The sequence below is a fragment of the Alligator sinensis genome, unplaced genomic scaffold (assembly GCF_000455745.1).
Source record: "Alligator sinensis unplaced genomic scaffold, ASM45574v1 scaffold154_2, whole genome shotgun sequence".
Taxonomy (NCBI): Eukaryota; Metazoa; Chordata; order Crocodylia; family Alligatoridae; genus Alligator; species Alligator sinensis.
Window position 1 is genome coordinate 403,306 of NW_005842528.1, and position 14,021 is coordinate 417,326.

General features: G+C 43.6%; 1 protein-coding gene across 1 annotated transcript in view; it reads right to left on the reverse strand.

The window, feature by feature from the left end:
- The window catches only part of CFAP54 (cilia and flagella associated protein 54), a 231,349-nt gene that overhangs the window by 43,565 nt on the left and 173,763 nt on the right, over positions 1–14,021 (reverse strand). The window contains exons 54-59 of the mRNA XM_025213430.1: positions 12,429–12,567; positions 9,838–9,995; positions 9,281–9,466; positions 6,901–7,027; positions 2,041–2,196; positions 1,662–1,770 (exon numbers count right to left, since the gene is read on the reverse strand). Of these exons, the coding sequence (XP_025069215.1) occupies positions 1,662–1,770; positions 2,041–2,196; positions 6,901–7,027; positions 9,281–9,466; positions 9,838–9,995; positions 12,429–12,567 (875 nt within the window). The remainder of the gene's footprint in view (positions 1–1,661; positions 1,771–2,040; positions 2,197–6,900; positions 7,028–9,280; positions 9,467–9,837; positions 9,996–12,428; positions 12,568–14,021) is intronic.

Below are 14,021 nucleotides of genomic sequence, written 5' to 3' on the forward strand. Positions count from 1 at the left end.
GACAGGCCCTATGAGGAGAGACTGAGGGACCTGAACCTATTCAGCCTCGGCAAGAGGAAGCTGAGGTGGGATGTGGTGGCTCTCTACAAACTCATCAGAGGAGATCATCAGCAAATAGGAAGAGCCCTATTCTTCCCAGCACCACCTGGGGTGATGAGGAACAATGGTCATAAGTTGATGGAGAATAGGTTTAGGTTAGAGATCAGAAGGCAATATTTTACAGTTAGGGTGGCCAGAATCTGGAACCAACTTCCTAGGGAAGTGGTTCTCGCCCCTACCTTGGGCAAATTCAACAGGAGGTTGGATGATCACCTGTCTGGGGTCTTGTGACCCCAGCATTCATTCCTGCCTGTGGCAGGGGGTCAGGCTAGATGATCTGATCAGGACCCTCCTGACCCTAGCTACTATGAAACTATGAAACTACAAGTGTGGGGGTGTATGCATTGATGACTGTAGCATACTGGCTGTTACAGAGCATGAGGAAGAGAGTCATAAGGTATTTGTTAATGCCCACAGGGAGTTCTGAAAGCTGACTAACAGTCTTGTTCTTGATGGCAAAGCCAACCCCGTGAATGCACCACTCTTCAAGTGACTTTCCTCTCCTTTCCTTCCACCTCCTTTTTTCTTTCAGCTGGCCTTCACCTGCCTAGTGGGTCTCACTTCAGGCAGCAATATCGATGTCAAGTTCTTTAACTACTACAGCAGTTTCTTTCAGGACACTCACTGTCCAGGGAGTCCATGAGAGTGCGGACATTCCATGTGGCAAATTTCAGTACTTTATTTTGTTGGTTTCTGCTGCAGGTAGAGTGATCCCACTGGATGCAGCAATCCAGCCAGGGGAAGGTTGAGACAGCCTATGTTTAGGGCATCTTTTCTGGCCTCTTCCCAATTCAGGATGAGCAGAGGGGATCCTAAAGAGAACTGCACAGTTATGGCCACAGCTGCCAAACTGTACTTCTGTCACAGTAAGAGCAAAACAACGATCACACAACCATTGCCAACATGAAAATTTGTGACTAGTTACGCCCAGAGATCACTGATCCTGTCCCCACCACCACTCATTCACTGGTGCAGGACTTGGTTTCTGGGAGATGTTAACATCCTTGGGAGAGGCCTGCGCATGACATCTTTCAATGTGGGGAAGTTAGTGCCCAAGTGACAGCCACACAAACTTGACAGGAAGAAGCCCTGAACCAAGTGGCAAGGATGTCCAAGACAATTGGAGACCTCCATCCCACTGCAGCCCTCATCTGCCTTCACAGCTGCAGAGAACCATCAGGCCCTCAAGTACACCTATTCCACCTTTGGCGTCTTCAGGAGTTAGTCTGGAACCTCACCTCAGACCTGTTCATCAGGGGAGATCCTACCAGGAACACAAGACTCAAGACGACATAGCTGTGAGGGTCACTGGAACACAAGCCTCTCCACCATGACAGGATTACAGCCCAAGGAAAGGACAAAGGTACATTGTTCTGTATTGGATAATTCATTCTATACAAAAATGTACGTTAAAGCCCTTAAAACATTTGTTTTCATACATTAAACTGTATCAGTATTTCTTTAATATTGAAATAGAAGAAAAATCTCCAAAATGTGGAAAAGTTTTTCCTTTGTATATAAAAAGCAGAAAATTATGAAAACTCATATACACAGTTACTTACTCAAAGTTTTGATCATTTTGCAGGCTCACTTTTATGGCATGCAACAGGGTCTTAGCAGCCAGTGGTGACTTATTGCTACCTGCTTCAATAATCTGGCGTTCTACCCTGCCTAAAAAAAAGAAGATACAGATACATAGATAAAGCATTTTTTGCATTGTTATTATTTTCTCTGCATGACAACTTGTATTTTCCTACAGGAAAGTAAATTAATGTAAAGCCTTTGCCTTGCTGAGGAGAAAATAATGAGCAGATACTCAGTTCATTGAGGGAATAGTCCAATTCCAATGCACTTTTACAACAAATTGTTTCTTAAGGCCTTCTTAAGACATAAAAATATGTTGGAAATGTAGTCAAGTTATGCAACCAGGATTTTGCCTACCTTTCTGGAAAAAAATTTCAGCTTCCAGATCTAATTCTCTTGTTACAGATGTTGTACAAAGCTCCAATGCTGCTTCTAAATGCCTGAGAGCAGGTAACCATTGTAATGGATCTTCTCTTTTAGATGTGCAAGCTACTTCTTGAACTAACACATGTCCTAGAAAGAAAAATTTTAGGCAGTACAATGTTTTACCAAAAATCAAGAACATTTTTTCTAAAAGGGAATTCATCCTTGCAATAAGGACTGTTATATAATATTGAATCCCAAAAATCTAAATGGCTCATGGATACAAATATGATTAATGCTATATAAAGAGCTGAGAAATCTTGGAGGCCTTTCAACACAATATAATGTTAACAGAAGCAAATCTAGGGGTCAGTCCAGTGGCTCAGCTGTACCCTCCCTTTGGTTCTGAAGCCAAAGTTTAAAACAAACAGTCTTGTATTGACAGCAATATTTCTATTCAGGCAGCAGTGACAGAAACAATTTACTTTATTGCTCACTATCTGATTCCTTCTAAATTATTCATTCCACAGGTGTTAACAAACCTCTCTTCTTTTTTAATGGTCTTAATGTTGCCCTAATAAAGCTAGTGTCTCTTCTGCAATTCTGCTATCTGAGCTGCTCCTGATGAAGTAGCTGCTATTTCACAGCCCTGCAGACTGTTTTCAAAAGCATTAACTCAGGTGTGGAAATATTAACTCAGGTGAACGTAAGGTCAGGTGTGGAAATAACTTCCAGTGAAGCAATGGATGCACTGTCAAGATGCTCAAGACGACATGATTTTATTTTATGAATTTGAAAAAGATATACATGTAATTCTAATTACTACAGGACTAAAGAAATAACATCTTTTGATTATTTTGCCTAGTTTCTTGTTTTCTAACATGTAATATATGATATAGCACTAGAATGCATATTCCATTCCCGTAAAGTTGTATTTGTTTTCTGCTTCAATCTTAAACTGAAAAATATAGGCCTAAGCCCCCACCATATTAGTAAAGCTTCTGGTTTCTTTTTACTTGGAGAAAAATGTGTTGTACTATATGCAATGATACACCACACCATCTGCCCCCTGTTTTCAAAATCATAGATGGGCCAATGAATGTTAACTAGATTTGCACAAACCATCTTGAGTGGCTTAGTTTACTTGGGAAACATGAATGAGGCAAAACCTATTCTCTAGTTCTATATAAAGGCCAATCTTCCAAGAACCTCCAAACCATAATGTCCCTTCAGATTTGAAGACTTCTTTGATATTTCCCCATGATTTACTCAGCACTCTGCAAGGCTCACCTGGTCTCCTGCTCATAATATTGATTCAGAAGGAAAAAACTGATCAAATTAAATCATTTTTGCTACATAATTTAAATGGTGTCAGCTGTGAAAGATTTTGGTGGGTAAGTCATTAGATGTTGGGTTTTTAACTTCAGTGGCCGCATCTACACAAGATGCTGTGGCACCGTAGCATCTGTTGGCAAAAACTGTGATGCTGCCACTACGATACCATAGCAATGCACTCCCTTGTTATAACACGTTGCTATGGCAATGTAGAGTCCAAAAATAATCATGCGCAGCCAGCACAGTGCAGTACAGGCTGTTACTGTGATGTCTTTTAGTACTTCCAAAAGGAAACACTAAATGACGGTGCAGGAACAAAGGCCCAGTATGGCCACATGTAAACACGCCCAGTTTTGCTTCTTCTAAATATCCACAGAAGAACCTTTGGGATGCAGTTTTTATGAAGAAAAAGAAAAAGAAAGCTAGAGCTCCTTGGATTATATCAGCTTCATTTCACATTGTCAACACAATAATATACATTTAGCCCTAAGAACAATATTTAGTATCACACACCGGCAGTTAAACCACCAAATACCTCTTGAATCAACAAGACTACATTTTTTCTCTCCCAAAGTGCAGAAACAGTATAATTTCTTAACATAATACCACTGTGAGTAAAAGAAAAGACTTTGATTTATCCTCACTACAAACCATATACAAGTTTCCCTCGCTTTATGTGGGTTCTGTATGTGCGAATTTGCCCTTATGCGATGACCCTTTTTATACCAAAAATCTGTTGTATGTGAGGTAAATTCACTCTTATGCGATTGGTGTGGTGGAAGCCTGCAGTCAGCTGCTTTGTGCAGTGCATTGTGGGAGTGATGTGCACCAGAATAGAGTCTCCTGTGTGGATCTGTGCTCCTTGCTTGTTGTCTGCGACACGTCTCTGTAGTTACTATCCCCATTATGGTGACATTCAAGACCACCCTGTGCTTCCATGTACTATCTGCTGTTGGTGAGTACCAAAATTGTCTTCTAAAAGTGGTAGAAATGGGTCTGGGGGTCAGTACAGTCAAGGTCTTGGAACATATCCCTATTTGTTACATTGTAAAGTGGTTCCCTTTATGTGAATTCAAGTTTTCCAGGAACGCATGTACAGCATAAAGCAAGGGAAAACCTGTACTGATATTTCTAGTCTATTATGATTCAGACACAATACTATAAGAAGATTAATAGGAAGGATAGAAATAACTTTGTTTAAAAGTAACTATGAATATCTTGACTTTTAAACGTGGGTGTTTTTGTGCAACAAAAATGGTCTAATCGTATAATTTCAACTTAATTTGAACTTTAAACAGATATTAATATTTTTTGTCTGAGAATACCCAGCACATTTCCAAATAATTTACAAACTATAAACTACATTAGCTAAAAGAGAAATTTTTGAGAAAATTATCCAAGAGCACATCTGCAACGGGCCAGCAGGGGACTTTATGCTTAGGGGCAATCAACATGGGTTCATTAGAGGCAGGCCTGTCAAACCAACCTGGTGGCCTTCTATGACCAGGTCACAAAAGCCTTGGATGCAGGTGTCACGGTGGACATAGTCTTTCTGGACTTTAGGAAGGCCTTTGACACTGTCTCTCACCCCATCCTCATTAAAAAATTAGGCGTCTGTGGTGTCAACGCCTACACAGTCAGATGGGTCGCAAAATTGGCTGGAGGGCCGCACCCAGAGAGTGGTGGTGGACAGGTCATTTTCAGCCTGGAGAGATGTGGGCAGTGAGGTTCCCCAGGGCTCGGTCCTCGGGCCTGCACTGTTCAATATCTTCATCGGCGATTTGGACGAGGGGGTGAAAAGCACGTTGTTCAAGTTCGCAGATGACACTAAGATGTGGGGAGAAGTGAGCATGCTAGAAGAGAGCGAAAGGCTACAACCAGATTGACAGGTTACAGAGGTGGGCAGAGGTGAGAATAGGATGGGTTTCAATACAGAAGAGTGCAAGATGCTGCACCTGGGGAGGAAGAACCAGCAGCATACCTACAGGCTGGGAAACTCCCTTCTCATCAGCACAGAGGCAGAAAAGGATCTTGGAATCACCAAGATGAACATGGGCCACCAATGTGGGGATGCGGTCAGGAAGGCTAACTGCACCTTGTCATGCATCCACAGATGCATCACGAGCAGGTCCAAGGTGCTCAGCCTCCACAAAAGAAGGCTGAGAGGGGATCTGATGGCTGCCTATAAACTTATTAGGGGAGGTCAATGGGGAATAGGGGAAGCGCTGTTTACTAAGGCACCCCAGGGAGTGACTAGGAACAATGAATGTAAACTAGTTGAGAGTGGATTTAGGTTAGATATTAGGAAGAAATTTTTCACAGTAAGGGTGGCCAGGATCTGGAATGGGCTTCAAAGAGAGGTGGTGCTATCACCTAGCTTGGAGGTCTTCAAGAGGAGGCTAGATAGTCACCTGGCTGGGGTCATCTGACCTCGGTCCTCTTTCCTGCCAGGGGCAGGGGTTGGACACGATGATCCATTGTGGTCCCTTCTGACTCTACAATCTATGAATCTATGAAACTTGCTAAGGGGGACCAGCAGGCAATGGGAGAGTCCCTGTTCCCCTGAGCACTACCAGGGGTAACAAGGAACAACGGCCATGAGTTGACAGATTAGATCCAGGCTAAATATCAGGATGCACTACTTCAATGTCAGGGCAGCTAGGAACTGGAACCGACTTCCAGGGGAAGTGATGCTTGCCCCTGCCCTGGGGGTCTTCAAAAGGAGGCTAGGCATCCACCTAGCTAGGGTCATTTGCCCCCAGCTTCCTTTCCTGCCCATGGCAGGGGGTCAGACTAGATGATCTGCTTAGGTTCCTTCCAACCCTACCAACTATGAAACCAACTATGAAAGTAAAAGAACTTATTTTTTCATTAATAGCTCATACACAGCATTGGACATGGACATTATAACTTATATAACTGAGAGGGAGAACAACCTGGTCAATATTATTCCCTGCTCTTTGATATATTTGCTTAGTTATAGTATTTGTTCTCAGAGATTACTGTTCAGAGGGTTTTACACCCTAGAGACTGGGAACAAACATAGTCAATTCTCATAAAATCAGTACTATGCATGTCACTCAGCAGGGTATTGTCAACTTCTACTTGGAAAGAATATAACATTAATTTAAAAATTACACATTACACTAGGTAATGCTATACACAGTACTCAGCAAAGCAAAATAAATGGATATGTGGGAGCAAATTATATGGAATGCAGTAACATGAATTGTATAAAAATATAAGGTTCGTGTAACAAATGAATGTGTTTAAATTGTTATAACCATGGTACCTTGCCTGGGTAGTCTTTTTTGTTTGTTTGTTTGTTTGTTTTGCTGTCTGCAACATCTGTATCTATTGAAGATTTCAGAAGGAAATATTTCTCTTACATTTTTACCTCTTAATGAAAAAAATTGATACAATTCACACATTTCCAGCATATTTCTATTAGTTGGAAATTATTTTTTTTCAAATATTCATCAGAAATGTTACTGAAACAATGCATTTGATTTTTCTTACCAATTCTCATTTTGACTTTTGCTAGTAAGTTGATATGTGGCAAGAACAAATTTTTCAGAGGTAGCACTGGACTTGTCAATATAGTATCCTCATGCTGCTGTTCCACTGATTCTCCAAGGGTGAACATCTATTAAAAGCATGTTCTATAAATCAAATTATTCACCAATAAAGCTAACCACACACATTCATTTTATGCACACCCCAAAAGTCCCCATTCTGTACATTGTAAGGCCAAGCCCTTACATGCCCTAGGAGCCCCACTGACTTCTTTAGTGCTCTTTCATAAGAAACACTGAAAGGCTTAATACTCCTGAACTGCTGGCTTAATTTTGACTGTTCTCTCCATAGATAAACAGGGACTTTTATGTCAGGTACTCAATGGCTGAGGGAAAAGCTGAAGAGCTCCTAATCATGCCTGGAAACCTTGGGCTCTGAAACCAGATAATGGCTATGGAGGCAAAATCCCACAAATGAGGAAGTCATCAAGAGACAGAACCCATTTGCTGCTCTGCTTCTGGAGATGGATCACTGATGCTTTTAAGTGATTTTTAAAAAGCTCTTAAAGCCAATGAGAGACCAAAGAGGAAAGCACAAAACTGCCATAAAGACAAAGTAAAGGGAACATACAGTTAACTGTAGGTCTACTGAGGTGTAACGAGTAGGAAAGCTAAAAGGAAGAAGTGATCCATGTCATTTTTGACACCCTTGGGGACATAAAAAATCTAAAAGTTTCAGCTTCTGCATGCCTGCAAGGAAGGAAGGAATTTCATCTGCAAATGCTTCATTTTCAATCCTATCCAAGAAAATGGCAGAAAACACTAAAGGACATGTCTGCTTCCAGATGACAAAGAAAACAAATAGTATACTGTAAACTTCTGTGCCAAGTTGTATGTCTTTAGATGATTTTGATTGTACTTATGCTGAAATTCTTATGTTGGACCATTATCTTTACAAAGTATGATCTTGCAAATACCTGTAGCTACTAAGTACTGCTATTTCATACAGATGTCCTGATTTAAGCAATCTCAAATTAAGAACCCAAATTGACATTTTCAAACCTGTCTACTTTAAGTTGGGCACCTAAATCTATCATTAGGTACCTAATGAGATGGCTCAGAAGCGTTTAAGACTAACATTTTGACTTCCATGCCCACCATGCAAGTTCAGCACTCTGAATACCAAACTTAACACTTCAGTCCAAGCACTTAGTCACTCCAGAATGCAAATGGGTATTAGAAAAAGCAGACTATTTCAGTCAATATCTTATCTTTGAGGACTCTGTTGGGCTAGGTACAGACATTCAAAAAGCCTGAGCCTGAATTGATTCAATCTTTGCAGGTTAGTTTAACTTGCAAAGCTTGAACCAATTTGGAAATGGATAGACAAGTCCCTTTCCATTCAAGAAATGCAGTTCATGCACCTGTTGATGATGCTGAGCTTTTCAATCTCCCTCTCCCTGTCTGCAAACCTGATAGGACTGCAAACCAGCAAGGGGGCTGATAAAACCACAGTGTTATCAGCCCATTAGCAAACCATTGTGTTACCAGCTAAACAGCAAAACACAAGCCTCTTGCATTAGTTCAAGCTCTTCTTAAACAGCTTTTTCCCAGGAAGCTGCTCTATTGATTAGCTCCAAAACACCCTAAGCATATACTGTTCTGTCTGCCTTTGTCCTGTCTGCCTGTCCCAGTGAAATTGGAGACACATACACAGATACCTCTCAGCATTAGCTAGCATACCACATGCCTAGGATCTGTGGGGCTGGGGTCCATGCTGTGGGAGAGGGGAAGGAGGGAGAGGGAAATCCCTGCTTGAGTAGCGAGCAGCAAGGGAAGCCAGGCAGACCTTATTATGCCTTCAGTCTCCCCTGGAGCTTAGGCTAGGGAGGAGAGGGGCAGGGTTAGCCTGTTCTTTGGAGGAGAGAGCACAGCCTAGCCCAGCCCAGTTGCAAAGCATATGGGTTGCTGGAGGACTCTGGTTTAACTTAAACCAGGAAGGGGTCTGGGACAGACGTTGCATACCCCGGTTTGACCCAAATCAGTTAAGTCTGAAACTACATTCAACTAGGTTTATCTTAAACCAGTTTCAGCCATTTTGAAACTGGTTTATGTGCACTGAACTTATGTTCTGTTACAGGTTTAAACCAGTTTCTAATCACTTAAACTGGTTTATGTGTAATGTCTGTCCCTAGCCTTGGAGATCAGTGAGAAAGGCCAATTCTATCTACTGTGTAATCTGAGAGAAGCTCAATAGATAGTTTAACAAGCATGCCCACTACTTATGAGCTGTTAAAATAGTTTTCATAATGTGACAAATGAAAAGAGCACAAAGGGTTTGCAAATGCTGTGAAACGAATGTAACTCATCAACATAGCACTCACCTGCTTAACAGTAAGTTTGTGTGCCAGAATTAACAAATTTAATGGTTCATTTGTGGAAGAGTGATACTCTCTGTCATCCTCTGTATGTACTGCCAGTATGTCAGCAAGCAGAATCATACTTCTCACAAGTGTTAAAGCAGCTTGAGGGGAAATCAATGTTTCCTTTTGGAGCAAACTGATTATGTCCTATTTGAACACATATAATGTAAACCAAGTTAACCAATGTTATAGTTCATTTATAAGGACTCTTAATAAAGAATACAAATGTATGCTTACAGTCACAGGATTTAAGAGGCATTAGATTATTTTAAGCTTATTCAGTTGCCAATCCTCCAAAACTAACCTTACACCCCTTCCCTCCCAGACCTCTCTGATCCCATTCATGATCCTTTGGCCACAAAGCTTCAAGAGTCACCTATACATCCCCAGTCTTCTTTCACTTCATAAATCCTCTTCATACCACATGAACCCTAAATTCCCAATCATCCTGGCAACTATTTCATTTGCACAAATGAAAAAAAGAGTTAATAAAACTGATTCTTTGTTTGTATTCAAACCTGCAAACGAGGCTTAATGTCTGCCACTGGACGTCTTTCATGCAGGTCAAGTATAACAGCTTGCATCATCATTTCAGCTTGCGTATCGATGTCACCGAAGGCCTCAGCCTCTATTATTACTTCATTTATCAGGCTTACACATTGACTCATGTCATTTGCTAAAAGAAGGAAGGAGATTAATAATAAAAATAAAATAAAAAACGATTTTACAGTACCATTTCCTTCCATTGTTAAAGGTCACTCTGAAAAATTCCTGTAGAAGTGGCATAAAGGGATTCCATGTTTATTGTTTCACAGTTTTTCTTTTAATCAAATTAGTTTAGTTTACAAGAAAAAACATTTTGACTTCAAACAGTATTGCAAGTGCACTCAACTGAGCTCTAGACTAGGAAGGTATCAATCCAAAGAATACAGATACTACAATTTAATGATATTCTCAATCATACCTGTGTAATACCATTATCATCTTCAAAATATGCTCTCAAAAGTATTACTTAGAGCAGAATTAGGCTCAGAAGCCCATGATGGCAACAATTATATTTAAATTAGAAATACCCCGTTTCAGAGTTGATGTTGGGCTTGTAAGACTATAAGTAAGAACAACATCTTTTTACCTGTAAACTGAGCAAATTCAATCTGGATCAATGTTACAAGCCCTTGACAATATTTGTATAACTATTTTTCAGGGTGGAAGCAGAGGTTAATATACACTTGTTAAATTCCTAATTTTAACTTGTACATGTATATATAAAGAAACATTAACAGTAATACACATCATAATAGCGTAACCAAAGAAATATTAACTAATAAGCTCATCTATAAAACATAGGAAATCTGTGCAATTAGCACATTAGCATCAAGTATTGTTATAGTTTCATAGTTGGTAGGGTCGAAAGGGACCTGAGCAGATCATCAAGTCTGACCCCCTGTCATGGGCAGGAAAGAATGCTGTGGTCAAATGACCCCGGCTAGGTAATCATCTAGCCTCCTTCTGAAGACCCCCAGGGTAAGAGCAAGCACCACTTCCCTTGGAAGTTGGTTCCAGATCCTAGCCGCCCTGACTGTGAAGTAGTGCATCCTGATGTCTAGCCTGAACATACTCTCAGTCAACTTGTGGCCATTATTCCTAGTTACTCCTGATAGTGCTCAGGGGAACAGGGACTCTCCTGTTCCCCGCTGGTCCCCCCTGGTAAATTTATAGATAGCCACCAGATCCCCTCTCAGCCTTCTTTTGTGACGGCTGAACAGGTTCAGGTCCTGTAGCCTCTCTTCATAGGACCTGCCCTCCTGCCCCCTGATAATGCGAGTGGCCCTCCTCTGGACCCTCTCGATGCTGTCCACATCCCTCCTGAAGTGTGGCACCCAGAACTGGGCACAGTACTCCAACTGCGGCCTGACCAATGTTGCATAGAGGGGGAGGATCACCCCCTTGGACCTGCTCGTGATGCATCTGTGGATGCATGACAAGGTGCAGTTAGCCTTACTGAATGCATACTCACATTGGTGGCCCATGTTCATCTTAGAATCAATAATGACACCAAGATCCTTTTCTGCCTTTGTGCTGACTAGAAGGGAGTTCCCCAGCCTATAAGTATGCTGCTGGTTCTTTCTCCCTAGGTGCGGTACCTTGCACTTGTTAGTATTGAATCCCATCCTATTCTCCCCTCCCTTCCATCGGGTGTATGCCTCCTTTTTAGCTTTCAGACATTCCTGAATGCCTTTGGTGAGCCATGGGGTCTTTTGAGCACTCTTGCCCCCACTGACTCACGTTGCGACTGTCACCTTTTGGGCTCAGAGGATCATCTCCTTAAGGAACAACACTCATCTTACCCCACCAACTCCCCTACCCTCCAGGACCTCAGTGCCCCTCCAACTAATCTCCTTAACTCACTGAAATTGCCCCTCCTGAAGTCCAGGGCTGCTGCCTTACAGCAGGCCTTTGACACCCTCTGCTGGATGGTGAATTCCAGTAGACAATGATTGCTATCACCCAGGTGGTCGAGAACCCGCAGTCCCCTCACCAGGTCATTGCCTGTGGCCAGGACCAGGTCCAGCAAGACATTTCCCCTGGTGGGACTGTGTACCTCCTGGTTTAGGTGGAAGTCCTGTATCTCAGCTAGGAACCTATATGAGAGGTCAGACCTGGCTGACTGCTCCTCCCAGCAGATGTCTGGGTAGTTTAGGTCACCCATGATGACCATGTCCCTTGACCTAACTGCCTCCGCATGCTTACCTGAGAATTCCCGGTCCAGCTCTTCCCCTGGCTGGGTGGTCGATAGCAGTTGGTGTGTGCTCTTGAAGAGCAGCTGGTGTGTGCTTTTGAAGAGCACACACCAGCTGCTGAAACTTGCTTAGCCTGACGAAGGGTTTTTGAACCTGAAAACTTGCTTAATAACTATTCCCCAACCATTTGGGTTGGTCTAATAAAAGATATCAAATTCACCCAAGGAACCTTGTCTGCCTATGTTTACGGATAATCAATTCCAAGTTTGAACACAAATATTTTTGTATTTGTATTGCAGTACTGCCCAAAGGTCCCAAATTGGTATCATTTTCCCAATCAAAATCTCTAAAAGCAAAGACAACAGTACCTTTCACATCACTAATGCCACGTATCTGTGCCATTACTGCAGTCACTAACGCCATGCGGCATTTCAACCACAGATGCGCATTCAGGTGCTCTCGTGCCATCGTGCCATCAGGAAGCTGAGTATCTTTACCATAATAATCCTAGTAGTTTCCAAAAAAGAAAATGTTAATGTATAAACTACTTTAATATAAACAATGCAGAACAGTTTGTATTTAAGCTGATATATTTGTTAATATGATAAATTAAAATAATACAAACATAATAAAAAAGCCAGCATAGTTATGAGCAGGGATCTGGGTTCTCCATTTCCCATGTAAAAACAGAGTAACCCATGGATTTTACCTTTAACAGGAGGCAAACGCAGATTTTTCCTTTTGCCATTTTGCAATGAGCTCCCTGCAGACTGGTAGAGTTCCAGCCTGCAGGGAGCCGGGAAGGAGCAGAAGGAGGGTGGTCAGGCAAGGGGCACCACATGTTTGGTCATGCACATGGCCCCAGGCAGACCAAGAGCAGCTCCCACAGGTAAGTGTGGGGGTGGGGGGAAGGGGGATTGAGGCCCCTGTAGGGAAGGGAGCAGGAGCTGGGCAGGGCTGGGGCTGCTGCCCAGCCAGGTGGTGCCGGGCCCAAGGCCGGAATGTGAGGCTGCAGGGCCCCAGCAGGGAGTGGGATGGGGCTGTGGTTGGCTCATCCAGGGGAGGAGGAGGGCCGGCTCCCTGCTGCTGTGTGCACTCCAGCGGGGGTAGGGGGACCTGTGCCCCCCAGATCTGTACACAGGGTAGGTGCAAACTATGAGCACGGGCTCCCACCCTACTTCCCTCCCACGTGGCCTCCGCAACTCAGCAGGCATGATCTGGCAGGGCATGGAAAAGTGGAGCTGCGCATGGATCTCTTTGCCACTACAAACTGTGTGCTGCCCTAGCAATGTGCCTCCTGCGCATGCCACTGTTTTGAGGAGCACAACCCCATGTCACTGCTCTCACTCCAGCCCCACGCGCAGAAGGTGCATTGCCACCGCAGTGTGGAGCTCACAGCAGTGAGCAGCTTCTCCATGCAGCTCCACTCTTTTCTGCTGCGCTGGGTCATGCCCACCAGGCTGTGGAGGCCCTGGGGTAGGGAAGCAGGGTGGCAGGGAACAGTGAAGCCGTATGGAGAAGCTGCTTGCCGCTGAGAGCTCTGCACAGCCCTGGCAACACACCTCCTGAGCGCGGGGCAGGAGTGGAGCTTGTAGCAGCAAACAGCATCTCGGTGCAGCTCCACTCTTCCCTGCTGTGCTGGGTCATGCCCACTTGGCTGCGGAGGCCCCAGGGGAAGGTAGCAGAGCGGAAGCCCATGCCTGAAGCCTGAGCCTGCCCACATACATTTCTGGGGGGGTGCAGGTTCCCTCTGCCCCCCAGGAGCATACGTGGTGGGGAGCCACCCCCTGACCAGAGACCACAACAGGGGACAGTTGGGATAGGGGGCTGCGGACCCAGGTCCACAGCCCTGGCAGCTGGGGGCCCCTTTCGGCAGGGCTGGGGGAGCAGGGCCTGTGGGTGGGGGGCAAGGGGCACCAGCAAGGCTGTGGGGGGGAGTGAGAGGCATGAGAAGGGCCAGG